Source organism: Procambarus clarkii, chromosome 68 (assembly GCF_040958095.1).
Source record: "Procambarus clarkii isolate CNS0578487 chromosome 68, FALCON_Pclarkii_2.0, whole genome shotgun sequence".
Lineage (NCBI taxonomy): Eukaryota > Metazoa > Arthropoda > Malacostraca > Decapoda > Cambaridae > Procambarus > Procambarus clarkii.
Window position 1 is genome coordinate 30260920 of NC_091217.1, and position 25187 is coordinate 30286106.

Genomic DNA, 25187 nt, shown 5'->3' on the forward strand with positions numbered 1-25187 from the left:
CTTTAAAATGCACATGGGAGCAGTAAAGACAGATCCAGATAAAGAGAAATCGGTAACTAGCTTGACCAACTAGTTGGCTCGGGGAGAGGAATTGTTGTTTAAAGAGAGAGATACAGTTTATGCAAGGAATTTTGGAACTGGTAAGTCTTGGGGTAGAAGGGAAAATTAGGGAAGTCTTGGGATGCAGGAATTTCACTGTGCAAGTGCAGAGTTTTGGGAACATTAATTGGAAAAGACATGCAGATCAACTCATGTCAAGGTTCATGGGAAATTTTGAAAACCCTTCAGGTGGGGCAACTAGTGATACGCAACCTAATAATGAAGGGGTAGCACCTGCAGTAGACAGGGAGGCAGAACAAGAGTCAAGAGAAGGAATGTGGATACAGCTAACCCTATTGACTCTGCAGTTAGTAATTCAGAAGAAGGTTCCTCAGAAGTAACCAGTCTGGAGGCCCAGTTGAGAAAATCAAGAAGAGTCATACGATCGCCTGATAGACTTAACCTGTAGGGGAAAAATTTAATTAAAAGGGGAGGAATGTTAGGATTAAGGTATTTTGTAGAATTAAGTAGTACATAGGTAAGGTGTAGCATGTTTTGTGCAGATGCTCTTTTGTTTGTAAATAGTAAGTCAAGTAACGTATAACCGTGACGTCATTGTTTGTTGTTGTTGGAATAAAACCATGTGGAGCACAAGTTGGTTTCTCTTCCTGCTCAAACTTTACAGTAGCATCTTTGGTATTCGTCTGCATCGGTTTACATCAGGGCCTGCAAGACTTCACGGGCCAGAAAATGGTGGCAATGAAGATAATAAGGGGGGATCCTGTCATCACTGAAGGTGGCTGGCTGTATGGTACATGCTCATTACCAGGGTCAAGAACAGTCATGCTTTAAGTGTGGAATGCTCGGAGCCATGGCTGCTTTGTGCAGAGTTGCTCTAGAATATCGGGCGAATGTGTTTTCAGAAGATGACTTTCTACTTGTGAAGGAACTGGGACAAAAGATAATAATGGGAAGGCTGGCGAAGCTGTGAAGGAATCAGGTGATGGTCCTGTGAAAGAAGGCAGTGCTGGTAGAGTTATTAGGCCTGCCCAGTCGCCAGTCACTGGTATCCTGAAGAATGAAGTTCGTCACTCTGGTGTTGTGTCGGAGGAGATAATTGCTAGTTGTGATGAAGGTAGGTTGACGTTACCCCGATGGTGACTTTTTTTTCTGGAGGTGAATTATGTGGGAAATTTTTACCCACTATATCAATATTATCATCTAAGAAATGTATAATTTCTATATCATATCTATATCATATCTAAATCGTATCAAATCATATCAATATCATATTAGAATCATTATAGATTCATTATACAGCTTGATTCTAGATGACAATGTCACTATGATTACGTACGCAATAGGGCCCTATAGATGCCTACGTGACTTTGTGCATGATCTCTAAAGGATCCAGAAGCTTCTAGAAGGATTTCTTAATTAAAAGACTATTGGAACATTAATCGCTTCCAGTAGGGATTATAAATCGAATCCTTATTAGAATCACTGGTACTATCAAGTACTGCTTATAATCTTTAAATCCTATATCTAATTATATTATAATCACATCTTATCTCAATCATAAGTCTAGAGTGTAAAAATAATCAATCAATATTCATTGAAAGCTACCCCTTCTGAAGGGGAGGGTGGGGCATCTTGGAAACAAGAAGCGCCCACGACCATACCTCGCGGCACTTCGCGTTTGTTTACAACTGAGTGAACAGTGACGGATCCTTAGCGAACATTATTTAGCTCAGGACGTCTTATCTAATTATCTTTATCACCAGTGAATACTCTCTAGAACTGGGGGAGTACCTGGACAATATATCTACAAGGAATATCTCTAGAAGATTTATATCTATAAGTGTAGAGTGGAGCACACAGTGACTTGTCTCCACCTTCACCATCAACCCTCATCTTTTTGCAAAGCAGTTAAAGAAAAATCACATAGCAACGCTACTAGTACATCATACATCAATGCTGTGATATACAATATCGTGCCTAAACTCGCGACAAGAGAGTTATCAGTCTGGCACACTATCAGACAGGCACCCAGCTTCAGATAAGCGTATTGAAGGTTATTACCGTAGTGTATAAATGGGCCAATTGTATGCTTGTATAACTTTAATATCCAATAAGTCTGTCTGTCGGTTATAAAGCGAGGCAACGCCTCATACCTCAGTAAGTTTATTTATATAGTAGAGCAGCAGTAGAATCTTTATCCAAGCACTAGACTTCATGAGTGTCCATTATGTGAGAAAAGATTGAGCCGCAATAAATAAACAAGACCTTATAAGTGTCCATGGTGTTGGAAGAGATTCAGTCAAGCTGACTGTACATCATCATATAAATTGAATATAAATACATTGCATATATACTTGAATATATAAAGTAAGTTAACAATTGCTTGCTTAGTTATTTTTTAAGTTATCATATAAGTTCATTTAATTGAATATAATTTTTAGTACTTAGACTACATTTAAATTATTTTTTATACTTTTAGAATTTAAATTGTTGTTTATAGTATAAGAATATATTGGCTGTTAATAGTTATGGTGCTAGGCTAGACTATGTACATGTTTAAATCTCTGATTTAAACAGAGCCAGTGTTCAGCCATATAACTGAATTTATTAAATCTTATCCTTGTATAAAATACAAGCTGATGTGTGATACCTGTTGGCAGGTGGACTGTGGATCTTCAATCAACCTATCAACTAATTCATTCACCCCACCCTTCCGTGGTGCCTCCTTGCCGTGGTGAGGGGCTTACATACACCTCCCTGGGACAGGTGTGGATTGCCTGTGCCCCCTCTTTGGGTGGTGTACGTGCTGAAAGGCACCATGTAGGGGCATTGTGAGCCACCGGACCATCTGCTGGAGGGGTCGCCTGTGAGAGGCCGCCCTGAGTGGATGGTTGGGTGTCCAGGCTAGGGCGATAGGGGGACTGGGGTCTTAGCACCAGTGTGGAAGAATGAACGAAGTAGTAGGATTCCCCTGTTGAAAAGAGGGAGCACCGCTGGGGACGACACACCCTTCCTGCACTGGCCCGCGCTCGGCCTCCCTGGCTGCCCTAGTAGGTGGTATCAGTTGGTTCTGGGTCCCATCCCTTATATATTGGTTTGCTATATGGATGACGACTTGACTACTCCTAACCAGGCTCATGGGGTGGGCGACCAGGCTCCTGAGTCGGACCATCCTGGAAGACAGGGATCTGTAGCCTCCGCTACAGAGCCCGGTTTAGGCCCAGACCGGACTCTTCCTCCCTGCTCCCCTCCCTCCTCTGTGGTTGGGTCGAGCCCCAAGCCTGCTGTGGTGACCATCTCGTCCCCTTGCACGGTTCCATCTCTTCTTGCGACTACTGCACCTTTCGACCCGTCTCTCTCTATGGGTTCTCATCGCCGTACCCGCCACAGCCACTCTCGTATGCTCCCTTCCCATCCTACTTCGTTCCATGCTTTGTTTGGTCCTGCTACATGGACTAAGTACTTTGACCTCTAACCTTTGGACTCAACTCCTCCTGACGATTTTTCCCTTCATAGGCATCTTGTCGATTCCGTGGATGCCTCTGTCACCTTCAACCCCACTCGTCTTGGTACCCGTGTCGTTACTGCTCCTTCTCAGGATGCGGCCACTCTCTTGGCCTCCTTATCCTGCCTTGGCGAAACCCCTTTTCAGGTCTCGAAGAACGTCCGGTTGAATGCCAGTGTGGGCACTGTTCTCCTCCCGCACCATGTTGCGACCGGTGTTAGGGATCTCAGGGACTGCCACGAGGATATCAAGCATGTCCTCGAGGCCCAGGGTCATTCTGTTCTCCAGGTGGATACATTTACTCGTCCCCCCTGTGGTCATCGCCGTCTGCCTCTTCGGGTTGTGAAGGTTACCTTTAATGGTAGGACCCTTCCATCCTCTGTCATTCTTGCTGGTGCCAGGTGCTCTGTTCAGGAGTATATTCCATCTCCTCGGCTCTGCAGTAAGTGCTGGAAGTTTGGGCATGGTACCCTCAAATGCTCTAGGCCTGTCTCTCTCTGTCCCCTGTGTGGAAGCGAGGGTCACTCTTAGTTAGAATGCACTTCTCCCAGGCCCGCTGCCTCAATTGCGGTGAGCCCCACCCTACCTTCTCCCGTGCGTGTATTCGTTACAAACTTGAGGCGGCTGTCCTCAACTTGAAGCACTGGGACCGTTTGTCTTTTCCTGAGGCTCGGCGCCAAATTCATCGTCTCTCCTCTTTCGCCAGTGTCTCCTATGCTCGCAAGGTGCGCTCTTCCTCTCCTCGTCCTTCCGCCTTCCTCAGTCTCACAACCGTTTCCGAGCCTTAGACCCGGACACGCCCACCACCACCTCCCCTGTTTCCCTCCGTTCTGCCCCGAAGGGTCCCCTCCTGGTTCTCTGTCTAGGGCTCCCCTTCTTTCTACCCAGTCTGTCACGTCTCCTGTGTCTTCTATTTCCTCTCCTTCTAGTCCTTCTTCCCGTCCTTCTCCTATGTCTCTTGGCTCTCCACGCCGCCTGACTGTGCGGACCGACATCCATCGCTCTCCTGATGGTTGTGTTGTTCGTTCTCGCTCTTCATCTCCTATCGAGACACTGGAGTCTGTTGCCCAGTATGTTGCTGTTGGGACACCTGTATCTTTGAGTCAGAAGCGGAAACCTGGCTCCTCTCCTTCCTCCTTCCCTGTCGGTAAGAAAGCTTCACTTTCTTCATCACCCCCCCTATCTCTGATTCTATCATTCCTTCCCCTCCCGCTTTGGTGGTGGTGCCCCCTGTTCCTACTGTGACGGTAAAGTGTTGGAGTGTTGATGTTCGGCAATCCTCCAATGGCAGGTGTCAAAGCCTTGTCACACTTACATAAAAAAAAAGAGACTGCTTGCCTGTTTGTCTGTGGTAAGGTAAAGGGAAGACACGCAAAACACAAAATAAACAATGAAATTTTAATTACTTTAGAAAACAAAATATGTGCTTTTTTAGCGTGCTGTGTTCCTTCTTCACCTTTGTTTCTTCTTTGCTCTCTGTTGCTCTCCTCTCTCTCTTTGCTGATGTCTTTTCTTCAGTGGAATATCCGTGGATTTTACGCCAATTTCCTTGACCTCCAACTTCTCATTTCACAGTTTTCGCCCCTTTGTGTCTGTCTCCAGGAGCCGATGCTTGGTTCTCGTCCTGGTCGCTTTCGTGGTTATTCTTTTCTCTCCCCTCCATAATTCTTCTGCTCTCTTGATTCGTTCTGATGTTCCCTTTGTCCCCTTACTTTTTTCCTCACCTCTCCACTGTTCTTTCGCCCGTATCTTTGTGAATAGATGGTACACGGTTTATTCCATTTAACTCTGCCCCACTGTCCCACTTTCTCTTCCCGATCTTAAACACCTCCTAGACTTCTTGCCGGAGCCTGTGCTCCTGCTGGGTGATTTCAATTGTCGTCATTCCCTTTGGGGTGATGTGCTGACAAACACCCGGGGTCGCCTCCTTGAACCTTTCATCCTCTCTTCTTCCCTGTCCCTTCTAAATTCTGGTGAGCCCACTCATTTGGACTCTCGGACTCGCTCCCTTTCTTGTCTCGATCTTTCTCTGTGCTCGTCATCCCTTTCCTTAGATTTCGGGTGGCGAGTCCTTGATGACCTCCATGGCAGTGACCATTTTCCTATCCTTGTCACTTTTTTCTCCTTTCGCCCTCCTCTCTCCTTCCCTAGGTGTAGGTTTGCTGAGGCTGACTGGCGCCTCTTTACTCTCCGTACTATTTCTGACCTCTCCGTTTTACCTCTCCCTCACGCCCTCCTTCTTTTTCATGACACTGTCTTTGATGCTGCCCTCCACTCTATTTCTCGCTCTTCCTCTCGGGGAACGCGGAAGTGCATTCCCTGGTGGAGTTTGGACTGTGCTCTGGCTGTCCGCTGTAAGCATGCAGCCTGGAAGAGACATCACCGCCGGCAGTCAGTTGAGTCTTTTCTTTTGTTTCGGAAGGCAAGTGCGGTGGCCCGTAGGACCATCCGTGCGGCTAAACGTGCTTACTGGGCGTCTTATGTCTCCACCGTTACGTCCGAAACTCCTCTTCCACTGGTCTGGACGCATATCCGCAAGATTGCGGGTAAGTTCGTTCCCGATGTCTCACCGGTCCTTCGCCTCCATGGTGCTCTTGTGGCGGACCCGTTGCAGGTTGCGACCGAACTGGGTTCCCATTTCTCCTCTGTTAGTTCTGGTTCTCATCTCCCCCAATCCTTCCTTCTTCGTAAGCCTCTCCTTGAATCTCGTCCTTTAAATTTCTGTACTTATCTTCACCTTCCCTATAATGATCCCTTCTCTCTCTCTGAACTTTAATCTGCCATAGCCCTTTGTGGTTCTACGGCAGCGGGCTCCGATGGCATTCATTATGAAATGCTTCGCCATCTCCCTCCGTGCACGTCTCAGTATTTACTAAGTCTGTACAATCGGGTCTGGGAGTCGTCGTCAGTCCCTGAAGACTGGCTCGATGCTGTTGTCCTCCCTGTTCGGAAACTAGGGTCTCTCGGGTCATCCCATAGGACTTCCGCCCTATTGCCCTCACGAGTTGTGTCTGCAAGCTCCCTGAACGTATGGTCAACGTTCGTTTGATGTGGTTCATAGAACACTATCACCACCTCTCCCCTTCTCAATTTGGTTTTCGCAAGTGCCGCAGCACAACAGATGTCCTAGTGAACTTGGAGGTCTATATTCGTATTGCTTTTGCTGCGAAGACCTCCATTGTTGCTGTCCTTTTTGACCTGGAAAAGGCTTACGACACTACCTGGCGGTATCATATTCTGTCTCAACTTCATTCTTTTGGCCTTTGTGGGAACCTCCCTCTTTTCTTCCGGAGCTTCCTCTCTTGTCGTTCCTTTTGTGTGCGGCTTGGTACTGCTCTCTCTGCCCCTTTTCAGCAGTATGGGGGTGTACCCCAGGGTAGTGTTCTGAGTACTACTCTTTTTCTAGTTGCCCTCAACGGTCTTCTTTCCTCTCTTCCTTCTGGCGTCTTCTCTGCTCTCTATGTTGATGATCTTACCCTTTGCTGTCGAGGTGATGATTCCCCTCTCCTTCAACGGCGACTTCAACTTGCGATTGATGCCGTGTCGTCTTGGGCCACCGATCATGGCTTCAAGTTCTCTGCGTCTAAGACTTGTGCTATGACTTTTACTCGGAAGCATGTCGTTCTTTGTCCCTCTCTGTCGCTTTATGGTCATCCCATTGTGTACAGGGATTCCGCGAAGCTATTGGGGTTAGTCTTTGACACTCGTTTGTCTTGGTCAGCCCATATCTCTTACCTCCGATTTGAATGCTCTAAGGCCCTTAACCTCCTTAAGGTTTTGTCCCATACTTCTTGGGGAGCAGATAGGCGCACGCTCCTCTATTTTCACTCCTCTCTCGTCCTGTCTAAACTCGATTATGGTTGCCCTGCATACTCTTCTGCTTCTCCTTCTACTCTTCGCCGTCTTGATGCTTTGCACCATACTGGGTTGGGTCTCAGCTCTGGTACCTTTCGTTCGACTCCCGCCCTTAGTTTCTATGTTGACACTGGCTTTCTCTCTCTTCAGGACCGCCGTGATCGCTACTGTCTTCGCTATCTTGCGTGGTCCTTCCAACATCCTTCCTCTCGCCTCTGTCGTGCATTGACTTTTCCTCCTCCTGTGGTTCCTGTTCCTCTTCATTGTCTCCCACTTTCTGTCCGGTTATCTCGCTTACAGGATTCTCTTTCTGTTCATATTTCTAATGTTTCTCCTCGTATTGTTCCTTCCTTACCTCCGTGGAGAGTCCCCCTTCCCAAGTTTTGTACGTCCTTGACTTGTATTACTAAAGCCTGTAGCCCTCCTACAATTCTGAAAAGAAGCCTCTTCCTTGAGCACTTTTCTTCTCACTCCCACTCTATTTCCATCTTCACCGATGGGTCTAAGTCTGCGGACGGTGTGGTCTCCTCTGTTGTTTTTCCTGACCGTACTTATATGTGTCGCCTCCCTTCGGAGGCTAGCGTCTTTACGGCAGAATTTTATGCTATTCTCTATGCTCTTCGTCTCTTGGTTTCTCATTCTCATTCCTCCTTTGTGGTTGTAGTTGACTCTCGTAGTGCCCTCATGGCTTTGGTGTCCTTTAATCCTGTCCATCCGGTGGTCATCGAGATTCAACATTGGCTGTTTCTTATTTCTAGTAAATTAAAATCAGTAGAGTTTTGCTGGGTTCCCAGCCATGTTGGTGTTTCTTTCAATGAGCGTGCGGATGCTGCTGCTAAGGAAGCTATCCGTTCTTGTCCCATCTCCCGTAAAGGTATTCCTTATTCCGACTTTTATTCTGTTATTCATTCTTCCATTCTTGCCCGTTGGCAGGGATGTTGGTCCTCTGTGGTTGGTAACAAGCTGCGTACTCTCAAACGTAGTGTGCCACCGTAACCGGCGGTGGGAAACTGCTTTGGCACGGCTGCGGGTTGGTCATACTCGCTTAACCCACTGTCACTTAATGGAGCGCCGCCCTGCTCCTTATTGTCCGAATTGCGTTGTCCCTCTTACCTTAGTGCATATCCTTGTTGAATGTCCTGACTTCCAGGACGAGCGTGTGTCTTGCTTTCCGACTGTCCCTCGCGGTCACATGTCCCTCGATAGAATTCTAGGTGAATCGGATACTTTTGATATCGTTCGCCTTATGCGTTTTTGTTCTCGTATTGGCATTCTTGGTGATATTTAGTGCCCTCTGATTATTTCGCACTTTGATGGTGCTACATAGCCTTTCCGGTTTGGTGCCTTCTTTTGCTAATTACCTTACCTCATTCACCCCACCTGCACCTTACAGCCCACAATCTGTCATTAGGAAAAGAGGAGGTAGGATTTACAACCCTAGCTAGAGATTTTAGTTTAATTAATTTGCAGACAGTAATTTTTTAATTTAGTTCAGTACAAGTCCCTGGTAGTCTCCTCTCATATCAATCCCAGCAGGTTTTTCCCACAAATTACAACATCGAAAAAGTGGAAAATTTGCGAAAAGAGATGCTCGTAAATATGCCATAGAGGAGAAAGTGTGTGGCTGGTGGTTCAAGTGCTGAGAGAGATCTGGTTCGGAAGTTCAGAAGAAGAGAGAGAGTCCCTCTCTTTGTTTAGGAGAGAGACTCTCGTCCCTCCCGGCTCCTCCGGAAGTAAGGGCAGGTGAGAGGTTAGGTGTGTCCACTGCTGTGGTTAATGTTGAAGTACTTGATGTTGACATAGCTCGGGGGGATGGGCAGAGAGAGCGTTTGGGTTGGGAATGAGTGTGTCTATGGGGATTGTTCCCGGAAGTCGGTAAAAGTTGTGCTACGTCGTTATTTAGGGTTTTGTGGTGATGAAGTGGTTCATATGGATGGAAAGCAGATTTAAGGTCTGGTTTGAAGTTTGTGGGAAGACGGGGGTAAAGGGTGGAGATGGTGATGTTTCTGAAGGTGGCGGTTTAAGCGTCAGCTGCTTGGTTGTTTGAATTACGGTGGCGAAGTTTTGGTGTTCCACATTGAATGTATACTTTCAGTGTGATGTCCAAAATCAAGCTCTCTTGAGTGTGTTCCTCGGCCCCTCCTTCTTGATGCTCTATTGGTTTAGGAACACGTTGTTAGTGACTTGGAACGTTTACGATAGCTGGAACATTCCTCTCAACCTGTCTTTCAGATGTAGTGCCTTTTGAAGGGAGGAGTGTTGTTTGAGAGTCGAACTAGTTCTGGAATTATTTTTGTTTCCGGTGTTGAACTTTCTCTAAAAGATACGTCCTACTGAAAATGAGATTTCCATGTTTGGATACAATAGTTGAAAGGAGTATCAAAGATTAAAACAGTTATATAACTAACTACTTTTTATTTATGTCAAAGGTTCTCTTGACTATTCCAAAGGGTTTGGTTGGCTTTTTTCCTGCTGCCCCACTTGTTGTGCAACATTTAGGGTTAGTGGAGGCCTGGTCGACGACCGGGTCGCAGGGACGCTAAACCCCGGAAGCACCTCAAGGTAAGGTAGTGGATTCCGACTCCAAGGTCCATATCTTAATAAATCTGATGCAAGGTACTGTTGTTGATCTAGTAGATTTTGGGGGGATGCATTTTTATGTCCTAAATGCAGGGCCTTGCGCTTTTCATATTAAAAAGCATTTTCCAGTCTTCCGATCATTTGTAGAGTTCACTTAGATCTCTTTGTAAGACCTCAATATCATTTTAAATTCCTACTTTGCCATTAAATCCAATCCATAAACCCTCTTTAAATAGTTTCTTTGTAATTATGTGGGCCATCGTATATATACTGTATTGATATATTGGACAATTAGATAAAATAATTTGATACAATTCACTTTATAGAGTCCAGAAAAATAAAGCCAAAATCCAAACCAAAATATTCCTGGGCCTAGAATATCACACACATATGCTTTATCAGGCCTCATACAGCGTGTATTAGGCCTAGGATGGTTAGGTTAGGATAAGTTTTGTTTGCAGCATAAATACAAAACCTTTTCTGCTTTATCGCAATTCAATACTACCAAATTTTACTTACCAATTGTTCAGAAAGTCAAAATATGTACAATCATCCTCGTCGTTACTCTGAGTACAATCTAAACAAGAGGATGCCCTAAGGACGGCAAATTCATTTGCCGTGTTGGAGGACGAGTGCTGTAGTGCGCCTGCAGCGAGGAAATCAGCGAGGAACGGCGGAGCGCAGGCCCCTCAGGCTGCTCAGAAAGTTAGGGCGGTACCGAAGCGAATTTTGGTTGTGGGAGATTCCCAAGTGAGGTATTTAGACAGAACGTTTTGTGCCAGAGATAGGGGGAACAGATTAGGGGTTTGCTATCCGGGAGCTGGAATTGGTGATATTGTTGAAAACATGAATGATTTTATGATGGGAAATGGAAACAAACCCATTATTTGTATTAGTGCAGGGGGTAATGATGTTGGGCGAGTTAGGAGTGAGGAACTAATACAGAGATTTAGGACAGCCATTGAATTAGTTAGGAGCAAGGGAGGAATCCCGATCATATGTGGCATTCTTCCAAGAAAGGGAGTGGGAAATGAATGGATGTCGAGGGCATTTGGTGTCAATTGCCGGCTGGAAAGATATTGCAAATCAAATGCAATATCTTTCATAGACAACTGGGAACGCTTCTATGGAAGAAATGAAATGTATGCTCGTGATGGGGTGCATCTATCGAGGGCTGGGGTTGTTGCTGTTGCGAACTCGTTGGAACCAGTGGTTAGAGGTGTTTGTTTGGGTTTAAACTGTTAGTAGATAGTGGTATGGGAATTGATTTGGAGGAAGGAGGTAATAAAAGTATGTGTTCGTGGGAGAAAAGAATTGGCAAAATAATCAGGGAAAGAAAAGGGCCTCAAAATAACAATTCACTTAGGATATATTACACTAACAGTAGAAGTCTAAGAAATAAAATTAATGAATTAAATGCTCTTATCTGCACAGAAAAAATAGATATTATTGCACTTAACGAAACGTGGATTAACGTAGAAAATAGAGAACTATTAGCTGAATATCAGATAAATGGATTTAAACTATTTCACACAGATAGATATATTTGACGAGGAGGGGGAGTAGCCATATATGTTAGGGACAATTTGAAATGTAGTCTCAAAGATGGAATCAAAACTGAGCCACACACAGAAACTATTTGGATAGAATTAAACGAAAAAGCAAATAATATTATAATAGGAGTTATATATAGGCCACCAAATTTAGACAGAATGGAAGCAAAGCATCTATGGAATGAAATTTCTAGAGCATCTAGATCTAACAGTATTTATGTCATGGGTGACTTTAATTTTAGTGGAATAAACTGGGTGAACAAAACAGGGAATAGTGAAGCAGAAGATTTTCTAGAATTAATTGACGAGTGCTTTCTTACGCAACACATTAAGGAACCAACGCGGGAAAATAATATTTTAGATTTAGTGTTAACTAACAGGGAAACACAAATTAATGACATCGAAATAGGGAGTGAACTAGGGAACAGTGATCACAAGGTAATCAGATTTAGCATAGAATGGAATAGACCTGTAGGAGAAAATTCTGTTAAATTTAATTCTGTTAAATCTGAAGTACCAGATTTTCGAAAAGCTGATTTTAATAGCCTAAGAATTTTTTTGGGTCAAATAGATTGGAAACTCTTGGGTATGGGGTGTGGGCCTGTCTCAGAGCGAGACATGAACCCAGTGATAGGTGACGTAAAAAAGGATTTCGATGTGGATTTAATATATAACTTATTTAAGAATATTCTAAACAAAGCACAGGAACGTAGTATACCATACAAATTGAATAGGTCGAATACTAATGACCCAAAGTGGATAACAAATAATTTAAAGAACCTTATAGGTAAAAAGAGAGCTTGGTACAAAAGGATTAAGAATGGGGAAGTCAGGTTAGAACAGGAATTCATACAACTGGTTAGAAATGTTAAAAAAGAGATTAGGAAAGCAAAAAGAAACTATGAAGTTCGCATAGCAGAGCAAGCAAAGTCAAATCCTAAAGGGTTTTTTCAGTTATATCGAACTAAGACTAGGGAAAGGATAGGTCCATTAAAATCTGAGACAGGTCAAATAACGGATAATGACAAGGAGATGAGTAGTATTTTTAACAAATATTTTATATCTGTATTTGCTAAAGAAGAACTTAACAATATGCCTTCAGCCGAACAAGTCTATGTGGGTGGGGATGAGGACAGGTTGACTAGTTTAGCAGTTACCAGGGAGGATGTAATTAAACAATTAGAAAAATTAAAACCAAACAAATCCCCAGGGCCGGATGAAGTGTTTGCCAGGGTGCTAAAAGAATGCAAAGAGGAGCTTTCCGAGCCACTGTCTACCATATTTAATAAATCAATAGATTTATGGAAGTCATGGAAGGTAGCTAATGTGGTACCAATTTTTAAGAAAGGAGATAGATCACTTGCGTCAAACTTATCGGCTAATTAGCCTAACGTCTATTGTGGGAAAGTTACTTGAATCAATAATTGCAAATACAATTCGTCTCCATCTTGAAAAACATAAATTAATAAATGAGTCGCAACATGGTTTTACAAATGGCCGTTCATGTTTAACAAATTTGCTAACTTTTTATTCCAGCATAGTTGAGGCAGTTGATAGTGGTAAGGATTGTGATGTTGTGTACCTTGACTTTAGCAAAGCTTTTGATACAGTGCCACATGAAAGACTAATTAAAAAAATAGAAGCTCATGGTATTGGGGGTGCTATATTAACCTGGATTAGGACATGGCTATTCCAAAGGAAACAGAGAGTTAGTATAAATGGGGTTAAGTCAGAGTGGGATAATGTTGTTAGTGGAGTACCTCAGGGCTCTGTCCTGGGACCTCTGTTGTTTATAATATATATAAATGATTTAGATTCAGGTTTGAGTAGCAACATTTGCAAATTTGCCGATGATACGAAAATCGGTAGGGAAATTAATTCGGAGGAGGACTCACTATCACTTCAAGTTGATCTAGATAGGGTTTTGAAATGGTCAAAGGATTGGCAAATGCAGTTTAATGCTGATAAGTGTAAAGTTCTGAGGCTAGGTAATGATGATAGAGTTACAAGATACGAGCTAGGTGGTGTTAAGATTGCGAAGTCGGATTGCGAAAGGGATCTGGGAGTTATGATTAGTAAGAATATAAAACAAAAGGATCAATGCATGAATGTTCGTAATAAGGCGAATAGGACACTGGGATTTATTAATCGAAGCGTTAGTAACAAGACACCTGGTGTGGTTCTTAAGCTATATCTTGCTCTGGTTAGGCCCCATTTAGATTATGCAGTTCAGTTTTGGTCGCCGTATTATAGAATGGATATAAATTCACTTGAACGTGTCCAACGTAGGATGACTAAGTTAATTCCCCAAATTAGAAATCTTTCATATGAAGAAAGATTAACAAAGCTTAAGTTGCATTCACTGGAAAGGCATAGTTGAGGGGTCTGTCACCCCTCAGAGTTAGGGGTGACATGATAGAGGTTTACAAGTGGATGAATGGACATAACAGGGTGGATATTAATAGGGTATTAAAAATATCAACACAAGACAGAACACGAAACAATGGGTATAAATTGGATAAGTTTAGATTTTGGAAAGACTTGGGTAAATACTGGTTCAGTAACAGGGTTGCTGATTTGTGGAACCACTTGCCGCGTAACGTGGTGGAGGTGGTGTCCCTCGATTGTTTCAAGCGTGGGTTGGACAAGTATATGAGTGGGATTGGGTGGTTATAGAATAGGAGCTGCCTCGTATGGGCCAATAGGCCTTCTGCAGTTACCTTTGTTCTTATGTTCTTATAAAGTGACTTGTAATATTCTCGTCTATATGACTCATGTATATTACAAAAGGGTTCGCCCCAATAGCCTTGTGGCACCCCACTCACTTCACTTCTCTAGGTAGAGTCATTTCCATTTAACTCGAAGGGATGGATAGATACATGAAGATATCAACTGATAGAGAGAGAGGTGGATGGATAGATACCTGGTTGATGGGGTTCTGGGAGTTCTTCTACTCCCCAAGCCCGGCCCGGGGCCAGACTGGACTTGTGAGAGTTTGGTCCACCAGGCTGTTGCTCGGAGTTGCCCGCAGCCCCACATACCCACCACAGCCCGGTTGGTCCGGCACTCCTTGAAGGAAACAATCTAGTTTCCTCTTGAAGATGTCCACGGTTGTTTCTGTAATATTTGTGATGCTAGATAGGTGAATAGATTGAAGGATAGATACATGTATATAGACAGAAGGATAGAGGGATAGAGACAATCGACTTAAGAATGGTCCAGGACGGACGGAAACGTCGTCGTCCAATAAAGTAGCCGTCACAACTGCAAGAAAAATGACAGGTTGGATAACAAGAACTTTTCACACTTGAGATGCTATACCGATGATGTTACTTTTCAAAACGCTTGTGCTCTCTAGAGTGGAGTACTGCTGCACAATGACAGCCCCTTTCAAAGCTGGAGAAATTGCTGACCTGGAAAGCGTGCAGAGATCCTTTACTGCTAGAATCCACTCAGTAAAACATCTAAATTACTGGGACCGACTATATAGCCTAAATCTGTACTCCCTTGAGCGCAGGCGGGAGAGATACATAATAATTTACACGTGGAAAATAATTGAGGGGCTGGTCCCAAACCTGCACACAGAAATAACATCACATGAGACCAGAAGACATGGCAGGATGTGCAGAATACCCCCGTTGAAAAGCAGAGGTGCAACAGCTACTCTGAGAGAGAACTCTATCAACATCAGAGGGTCGAGACTGTTCAACACGCTTCCACTACACATAAGGGGCATAACTGGCCGACCCCTCACAGTGTTCAAGAGAGAACTGGATAAGCACTTCCAAAGGATACCTGATCAACCAGGCTGTGACTCATACGTCAGGCTGCGAGCAGCCGCTCACCCTGCAAGATGTTGCAGGGTGATCAGTGGATACCCTGAGGCCTATATAATTATGATTAATTTATCTGATGATGTAATTTTCATTCATTATGTGAATGCCATTTCCATGTGTTTCATTTGCATGTATAGGTATGTACTGTGTTGTGTGGTGAGTCAGTAGATGAGATTGCTGACTGATTGCCTAATGATGTCATTAGCATGTGGGGTATGCTGACAGCATCATTATTTGTAGGTTTGGGCAGTGTTGTTGTTGGTATACGTAATATTACTACCCCTAGGAGCTGTGTTGAGGATTTGAGGGGCCCCTCTGAGTATTCAGGGGAATTCACAGTACTTAATGAGAGGAAGCAATTGATTAGTTAATTGCCTAATTACGAGAATTAGTGCCAGCTGTCTGCATAGCGACGGTGTTTTATATTAACGTAAATTGTCTTGCTGAAGTAGTCGTGATTGCTCACAGTAGTCCCTTGCAACGAGTGCAAGATTGGAGGGGGCGCAGTAATGTAGGTATACTTTTGGTGTTTCCTAACTGTGTGTCATTACTGTGTGGGTCCAGTAATTAACGTATTGACGAAGCTGCAACCGTAGGTGGGCTGTGCATTTATGTTGTTATGCATGCCTTTGTAAGTGTGACCTATGTAACACTGGGGTTACTTTGTTTCTTTAAGTTGTGTTGAGGACTTAAGGATTCAGTGAGTTAATTAATGGGAATTAACTTTATAAAGGGGTTGCACATTTATTGTTGAGTGAGTGAGAGTTGGTAAAGGAGAACAGTGTTAAGCTTGTTGAGATACGTTTCCGGTGCAATTAATTGTCCATGTGACCACTAATTGACCACTCTAGCTAATTATGTAATTAGCATTCTCATCATGAATTCACGTAGTGGGAGAGGAACTGTCAGAATCTGTCAGTATTTGTGTTAACGTAATTTGCTCGAGACTAATTACCTTTCTGGGGTATTGCAATTAGTGGCTCGTGTCAATTAGTGGAGTAATTAGTGTCTGGAGTCTTGAGGACTCAGATGACTCGGTAAAGCGAGGTCATGAAGCTAGCATAACTCGTTATATTAATCATATCCTGTCTGGTGACAGTGGATTAAGATGCTTTCTTGTTAATTAGTGGAGTAATTATCTCCTCGCCCATGAATTCACAGTGTTTGAAGAGACCTGCTTAGGCACTGCGGAGTGAGACGTATTTATGTATGATTAATTATCGGTCCTGGTGACAGTTAATTAATTGCTCAGGGTTAATTAGGGTAATTAACACTCATTAAAGTAAATTTTGGCATACACTGTTGAGAAGCTACCAAGTTAGTGGCAGGCTTAGTTAACGTAACTCAAAGGGGATGTAATTAGTGGTCCGTTTGACCTTAATTAGGAATTACTCACTGAACACTTGCAAGGAGTCAAGTGTGATGTAATGTAAGAGACTTTGAGTTATTGTTAACAAGATGACTTGTGTTAAGAGAGACAAGTGTTAATGATTAACGTAGAGTACCATCATGTTGTTGTCTGAGACAAGTGTTCGTGATTAACGTAGTACTTTGTTGCTGACTGCTGTGATCAGTCAATTAATGTAATTAATCACATAATCAATTTTGTAATTGATTAAGGCAATTTTCTTTTGTTTATTTTCTGGTGACAAGAGTAAAATAACTTAGTGATTACTGGAGCTGTGTCTCAGAATCCCACCTTGCCTGGCATCGTTTTCTGTTTACAGTGCAACTTCTTGCAGGAAGTTGCAAAGAGTGTTCACATTAGGTTGTGATAGGGGGGGTAACTGTTCGACTACCCGCCTAGTTACGTGGGTCTCTCCTGTTATGGTTGGAGAACCCGTATGATTGTGATTATAGTATCTATTCACCGTGAAGCCGTGACAATATTGATTGCAAGCTTGTGTCATCAGTGGGCATCCATCATTGTTCAGTTAGTTCATGTAGTCAGCCCAAAGTGTCAGCAAGATGGAGATTGCTGTCTTTTCTCGAGGGGCTGTTGAATAGCTGTGTTGCAATTGCCACTGGATGGACATTAACGTAACGAGTCACTCTCTGTGGTGTAACTTAGTCTGTGATATTTTTTTGGATTTGCAATATTGTGTCGTCAGTGGGCACACCTGTGTTCAGGTTAGTTCAGTATGCAGCCGCACAGCAAGGGTTGCTATTTAGGTGTTTGTTACAGTGCCACTGGATGGACATTAACGTAATGTAAACTCGATAGTGTAGTGGTTTAGTCTCTTGTTATTAATAAATTGTTTATTTTATAGAAAACGGTCTTTGATGTCAACCCTTCAACCATTCTTTTCCACCCATGTTCTGCTTTATACGATTGAATGTTGATGTGATCTTTTGATATGACGGCTGTTCTTGGGAATTCTAATTCTAATTCATAGCACCACATCAATATTTAAATATTTGATTGTGAGAACCCGTCGGTTACCCTTTATTAGTTTTAACGTCCTGTTTAACTAGGAGGAACCAGCGGCTTATGTGGACAGGTTCTCACCCTAGTGGTGGAGGCCTGGCGGTTTGCTCCCGCTTTTCCTTTTTCTATTAGACTCATGCTTAACTGCCATGTGCAGCCTTTAAACTTGAAGTCCACCTCCTAAGGGAGGTAGGCGTAGAAAGAAATATCACAAATGCAACCAATTAGAACCAAAATTCATCTAAATCTAGGAAAAATCATACTTCACAAATTTAACCAAATTCAACCAAGCAAAAGCTAAACTAACTAAACATAAGCATCCCATATCCTCACATACAAGCCTATGTCACCTCAGTCCATCCATTACATGAGCTAGCTACAGCTCGAACCCAAATTGGCAAATTTACACTATTTTAGTAATTATTTGTAATTATTTGATTAAAGTAAGCATTTATTTCATATAATTATCAAATGGTATTTGCTATTACTGTATCAATTCAGTGAATCTTCATTTTACTTAAGTTATTTCTGTTATATATATATTTGCTTATTTTTTTTCTTTGTTTACCATAAATAATTGTTATTTTTAGCAGATTAAGTATTTTACTGCTCTGTAACTGTTTACCTTATTGTACCTTGACTCCATTGCATCCACATGCAAACTGATATTTATCTGAACAAAATGTACTATCTCAAATATACAATAACCAACTCATTGATCATCACCACTGCTGGTATTACTCACAGCACACCAGGCAAAAAACAAACTCCATAATAACACATCAGTTTTCAACCAAAATGTCAGGTCACTTGGAAAACATTTTGTTGATATAAATGCACTACTCGCCGCGCTAGGTACTGAGCTATCATTCATTATTTTAACAGAAACCTGGCTAAGTAAAGACCATACACAACTTTTTAACTTTGCTGATTATAGAGCCATTCGCAATGTAGGCCTAACAGAAAAAGGAGGTGGCACAGCTATATACTACCAAGAAACCTTCATCTGCAATAGTGTCCTTAGTGATATAGATGACTACTGTGAATATACCTTTGCTCAATTTTCCATTAAATCCCTTAAATCCTCCTTGACTATTGGAGTCATCTATCGATTTCCCAATACTAAAATAGCTGCATTCTCAGATGACTAAAGGACAGGTTCACACAGAGGCACATGAACACACAGTTCACATAGAGGCACATGTACACAAAAGTAAACGCAGAAGCACATGTGCACAAATGTTCTCATAGAGGCACATGTGCACACTGGTACATACAGAGGCACATGTGCACACTGGTACATACAGAGGCACATGTGCACACTGGTACATACAGAGGCACATGTGCACACTGGTACATACAGAGGCACATGTGCACACTAGTACATACAGAGGCACATGTGCACACTGGTACATACAGAGGCACATGTGCACACTGGTACATACAGAGGCACATGTGCACACTGGTACATACAGAGGCACATGTGCACACTGGTACATACAGAGGCACATGTGCACACTAGTACATACAGAGGCACATGTGCACACTGGTACATACAGAGGCACATGTGCACACTGGTACATACAGAGGCACATGTGCACACTGGTGCATACAGAGGCACATGTGCACACGGGTTTACACAGAGGCACATGTACACACAGTTACATATGTGCACACATGTACACATAGAGGCACATGTACACACAGATGCACATGTGCACACATGTACACATTGAGGCACATGTGCATACAGGTACAGTACCGGACATGAGACTGCTATTCAAACTTGAGAGGCAGGTGGGAGTAAGTGGAAATGCTCTAGCATGGGTAAGGAACTACCTAACAGGAAGGAGCCAAAGAGTAACGGCAAGGGACGAGAGGTCGGACTGGCGAACAGTAACTAGTGGAGAACCATATGAATCGGTACTGGGACCAATTCTACTTCTAATATACGTTAATGACATGTTTATAAGGAGTAGAGTCCTATATGTGGATGTTCGCAGATGAAGCAAAATTAATGAGAAGAGTTGTGAAAGATGAGGATTGTAGGATCCTCCAAGAGGATTTGAACAGGTTGCAGAGATGGTCAGAGAAATGGTTAATGGAGTTCAACATGAGGAAATGTAAAGTTATAGAAATGAGATTAGGAAATAGGAGACCAAAGGGACAGTACAAAATGAAGGGAAACTGTCTACATGTGACGATTCGAGAAAGCGACCTGGGAATGGACGTAACACCTAACCAAACTCCTGAGGCACATATAAATAGGATATCGACAGCAGCGTACTCTACACTGGCAAAAGTTAGAACATCATTCAAAAACCGAGGTAAGGAGGCATTAAGGATGCTTTACACTGCCTACTTGAGACCAGTCTTAGCGTATGCCACGCCATCATTGAGTCCACCACCTAAAGAAACACATACGGAAACTAGAAAAGGTCCAGATGTTTGCGACGAGGCTCGTCCCAGAGTTACGAGAGATTGGATATGAAAAGCACCTGAAGGAACGCAACACTAGAAAAAAGAAGGGAGTTGGGAGGATATAGTAGGAACGTATAAAATACTCAGGGGAATTGACAGAGTGGAAATAGGCGAAATATTTACACGGAATACTCTAGATACAGGTACACACAGAGGCACATGTGCACCAAGGTACACACAGAGGTACATAAGCACACATGTATATAAAGAGGCACATGTGCACACAGGTACACACAGAGGTACATGTGCACATAGATACACAGAGGTACATATACACACGGGTACACACAGAGGCTCATGTGCACACAGGTACACACAGAGGAACATGTGCACACGGTTACACCCATAGACACGTGTATTTACTACATAAGATAAATTCTTGGGGTTATATTACATGACCAGACGGTGGTGAGCTCCAGCACTGATTTAGTTACATTTTTCCTTTTAACTTCTTGTGGTAAGTTACATTCTGACCAAGCTCTTAAATTTACAATTTTATTTGTTATCCATTCATTGAGTTTTGCCTAACATCATTACCAAATATTTTGCCATTCACTTTCTTGAGCCATGTTTGACATTTTCTGTGTTGGTTGGTATTTTTTTTCGGTAAATTGTGTTTGATGCTAGGTGCGTCTCACTACAATCTACGGTTCCACGTACACTCCACTGTAATTACGATGACAAACGATACTGTTCCCCCATTCGGGTCAAATGGGGAGGCAAGTCGGACCTTACAGAGTTCAACTCTGGAGATGACCACACCTCTCGTTGCTAGCGAGGCTCGACTGTCTGAGTCTGCGTTCAGCGAGGTAGAGACTAAGGCCAGAGCTCGATTTTCTGATCCATCTGGTGCCGATTATTGCTAGGTTCCTCTATTGACAGCACTCGAAGTGTTGCAAGAGCAGTAGTTGAAGAGAAAGGGACTGTTGGTATCCAGTCATAGGATATATTTAAAGATTTATTTCCGACGTAGGTTTGTTAATAAAAGGGATTTGAACCTGTATAGTTTGGTGGGTAAAATTACAAACGCCACCATTAAACCTGGAGAGTCTCTTAATGCATTTACTTGCCGGTTAGATCAGTACCATTATGCCCATGGGACTGCACTTCGTAACTCAACATGATTGAATAAGGATCAGTTACTGACCGCAGTAGTGATTGCTAAGATGATAGCGTTTGGGATGGTACATAGGTTTGCCCCTGAGAACACTTCTTTAATATAAAAGGAAAATTTTGACCCCCGATAAGAAATCAGAGAGGTTTTCGAACTGTGAATAAGTTAGCTCCTGCGAATTCTCAACTGTTACCAGCCCTTGACAAGGTAAATGTAATAGGAAGCCCGTTACACTCTCCTTCCACGTGATCACAACATTCTCATTTACGTAAGCACACAGATGGTCGTGATCCGCAGTCCAGTTCTCCTCCTCATAAGTTGCCCAGACATTACAGTCCACGTCCAAACGTTGTTGCTTGTTGCAACTGGGGAAAGTTTAAGCATTTCGCAAAGTACTGCAAGTCCGCACCCCGGTCGTCTCCCGCTGGACAACTTTCATCAAGGTAATACCGCAAACCCTCCATAGTGTAAGTATAATAAGAAAGTTGGCCGCCACACATCAGTCTGTGAAGTTCGACGAAGGTTATTTCAGGTTAACGGTTCCCGTAGTCAGTCTTGGCAAGGTGCACAGCAACCAATGTAGTTTTCCCGGAACAACAATGGTCACTCCCATTACAATAACATATCACAAAACTTTGGAGCTCAGACTTTCCATTCTACGTCGTCCGAGGAATCTCAACGTCGACTCCAAACGCAACCAAGGTAACCTGTTTATACAGTAACTACCCACAATAGCTTTGGACACTTGACAGAGGACACTGACAACTGACCGGTTCTAGATGTTAACGGAACGCAAGTGACTTCAACTCGGACGAGACTTAGACACCCTAGGCCAGGTAAATTACAGTGAACTGTATAGTTTCTAGTGAAGGCCCTGTAGTCCCTGACCAATTACATGGTTGAGCCCTAAAAGTCTTGGTCCCTTAACATTGTTAAGCCTTCAGCTCTTAGAGATATTGAAAGTAAGCGCTCTATTACAGGAAAGGAGTGATCCACACCTTTTCTAAGTGGTGTTTCTGGAAAAAAGTAACAGTAAAAAGGAAAATAGACTGTCCATTCAAGTTACATGACATTATGCCTCACATATCATGCCTAATTTTTTATGAAAGCCACATCCCAGGAGATATTCAATTTGTATTAACATGATTGATGAAAATTTTCGTTTCTTCCCCATCTTTAGAACACCACTAACAAAAACAAAGTCATATCATTCTGTAGCATGTATCGAATGGGTCGTGAGTTCAACCATCATGAAGATGTTCATTCTGTTGAGAAGAGACTTGCCGGTGTTAGCGAACACAGACAATAGGTTAAATCATCGTGGTCGAGAGGTTCAGGAGAGTGAATATCAAGACTTTCTGAGTGGGACGCCCTAACAGGTTCACGTTGTCTTGCTCGCCCAGCGGCGGTAATCCCCGAGATCTCCTTGACGTGTAGTGAAGGATGGTAAGGTTACGTTGTTCCTTGCAAACACCAGCAGTGCCTACATCCATCTCCAGCCAGGCACCCACCTTGTAGATCTCGCCCATTACTGATTACTGGTGGGAGTGGTGAATGATGTCTCTGTGGAGCATGGTGTGTGTGTGTGCATTCACACCACGAGAATGTGGACCTCAGTTAGAGGTGGAAGTGCAACACCTCAATCCAATTGATTTCCCTGACTCCATGGTTCAACTTTTTAATATTTGTGACAAGATTAGAGCAGTGGCAGCTTTACTAGGAGAAATGCTAGGTCAAACAACACTTATTACTTATAAAATTCCCATTGAGCCAAGTACTAGACCATTTTATGTAGAGCTTCCCGTTTACCACATTCTCTGAGAGCAGAAGCTGATAGCCTTATAGGGGGAATGCTGCAGGGTGACGTGATAGAGCCGAGTAATTCACCATGGAACACTCCATTGATTCTCGTATCGACACGAGATGGGGCAATGAGACCGGTAATCGATTTCCGGAAGCTGAACTGCGTCACCATACCTGATCGTTTCCCATTTCCAGTACTAAATGATTTGTTATAAAATACAGGACGATACAAGGTATTGTCAACTATAGATTTGTTGCAAGATTTCTGGCAAATCCCACTTGACGAGAAAGTAAGCAGTGGACAGCTTTAGTGCTCGTAACGGTCAGTTCCATTTCAAGATAATGCCATATGCATTGTGGAGCAGCCCAATAACCTGTTTAAGGCTCAACAAACCTCTTCCGTTGATTGATAGGTATTACTTTTCTCGTGTACCTCAATGACCTAATAATAATGTCACAAGACGTTAAGAGACACTTCCAAAAGCGTGAAAAGGTACTTGCAAGACTAGCTGAAGCAAACTTATAGATAAAACTCTCAAGGTGTTCGTGTTTAAAGAAAAAAATTAACTTCTTAGGTCATACAGTTACCCTTTCAGTAGTCATCTTGGAGGAATAAACAATTATTGCTGACCGTGATTTTCCAACACCCTGCAACGTAGAAGCTGTGCGATAATTCACAGGTCTTGTGGGATTCTTTCGTTCATAGTTCATCTCTGTCATAGCAGCTCCACTTTTCGAGTTACAGAAAGAAGATGAATACTTTGTTTTAGGAGATGCTCTAGAACAAACATTCAATACACTTAAAGCAGCACTGATCTCTTCACCTGTCCTTAGGTGCCCAGAGTTTTCTTAACCTTCCCCATTAGTCACAGATGTTGGTGATGTGGGTCATTACTTCACACCGAGGGACAGAGATCACACAATACCTTATGCAGCCCTACATGAACAAGAGTCACAGATGCTGGTGATGTGGGCCTGGCTGCTGCATTACCTTACACCGAGGGACAGAGATCACAAAATAACTTATGCAGCTCTACAGTAACAAGAGAAGAGAAAAATTACAGTGCTTCAGAACGTGAAATGTTAGCATTTGTGTTAGCAATAGAATATCTTAAGCATTTCAGAGATACAATCTATAAATACCCTCTGTGAGTGGATGAGATGGCACCAGCTAATCTCTCCACTGGTTTCCGTGCCCGTGGCGCTTGCCGTGCGCTTAACACGTGAACTGCCGCGCTCTTAGTCTAGATATCCGTAGATTCTAAATGAAGAAAACCGTGGATTCTAAAAGAAGGTGCAGAAGCAGCACGTGTGCCACTCTCTATGGTGTATAACAGGTCACTGGAAACGGGAGACCTTCCGGAAAGCTGGACGACAGCTAATGTAGTACCAATATACAAAAAGGGTGACAGGCAAGAGGCACTGAACTACAGGCCAATTTCCCTAACTTGTATACCATGCAAGGTGATGGAGAAGATTGTGGGAAAAAGGCTCGTAGAGCTTCTGGAGGGAAACAGCTTTGTAACACACCACCAGCATGGGTTCAGAGATGGTAAATCGTGCCTCACAGGCCTATGACCAAGCAACACAAATTAGGCAGGAAAGAGAAGGATGGGCAGACTGCATTTTCTTGGACTGTCAGAAAGCCTTTGACACAGTACATCACAAAAGGCTGTTACAAAAGTTGGAGCAGCAGGCAGGAGTAAAAAGTAAGGTGCTCCAGTGGATAAGGGAGTATCTAAGCAATAGGAAACAGCGAGTAACGGTGAGGGGGGAGGCATCAGAGTGGCGAGATGTCACCAGCGGGGTTCCACAGGGCTCTGTACTCGGACCCCATCCTGTTTCTAGTATATGTAAACGACCTTCCAGAGTGTATAGACTCATTCCTCTCAATGTTTGCTGACGATGCAAAAATTATGAGAAGAATCAAAACAGATGAAGTTAGGCAGAGACTACAGGACGACCTGGACAA

At 43.2% G+C, this 25187-nt stretch overlaps 1 protein-coding gene across 1 annotated transcript; it reads left to right on the forward strand.

Moving 5' to 3' along the window:
- The first annotated feature begins 19804 nt into the window (after window positions 1-19804).
- On the forward strand, window positions 19805-20308 carry LOC138355686 (uncharacterized). The gene has a single exon (XM_069311009.1). The coding sequence runs from the start codon at window positions 19805-19807 to the stop codon at window positions 20306-20308; it is 504 nt and encodes a 167-aa protein (XP_069167110.1).
- Window positions 20309-25187: the final 4879 nt, after the last annotated feature.

Excerpts from the sequence above, each read along its gene's own strand:
- LOC138355686 (XM_069311009.1), top strand. The coding sequence starts at position 19,805 with ATGTGGATGTTCGCAGATGAAGCAAAATTAATGAGAAGAGTTGTGAAA.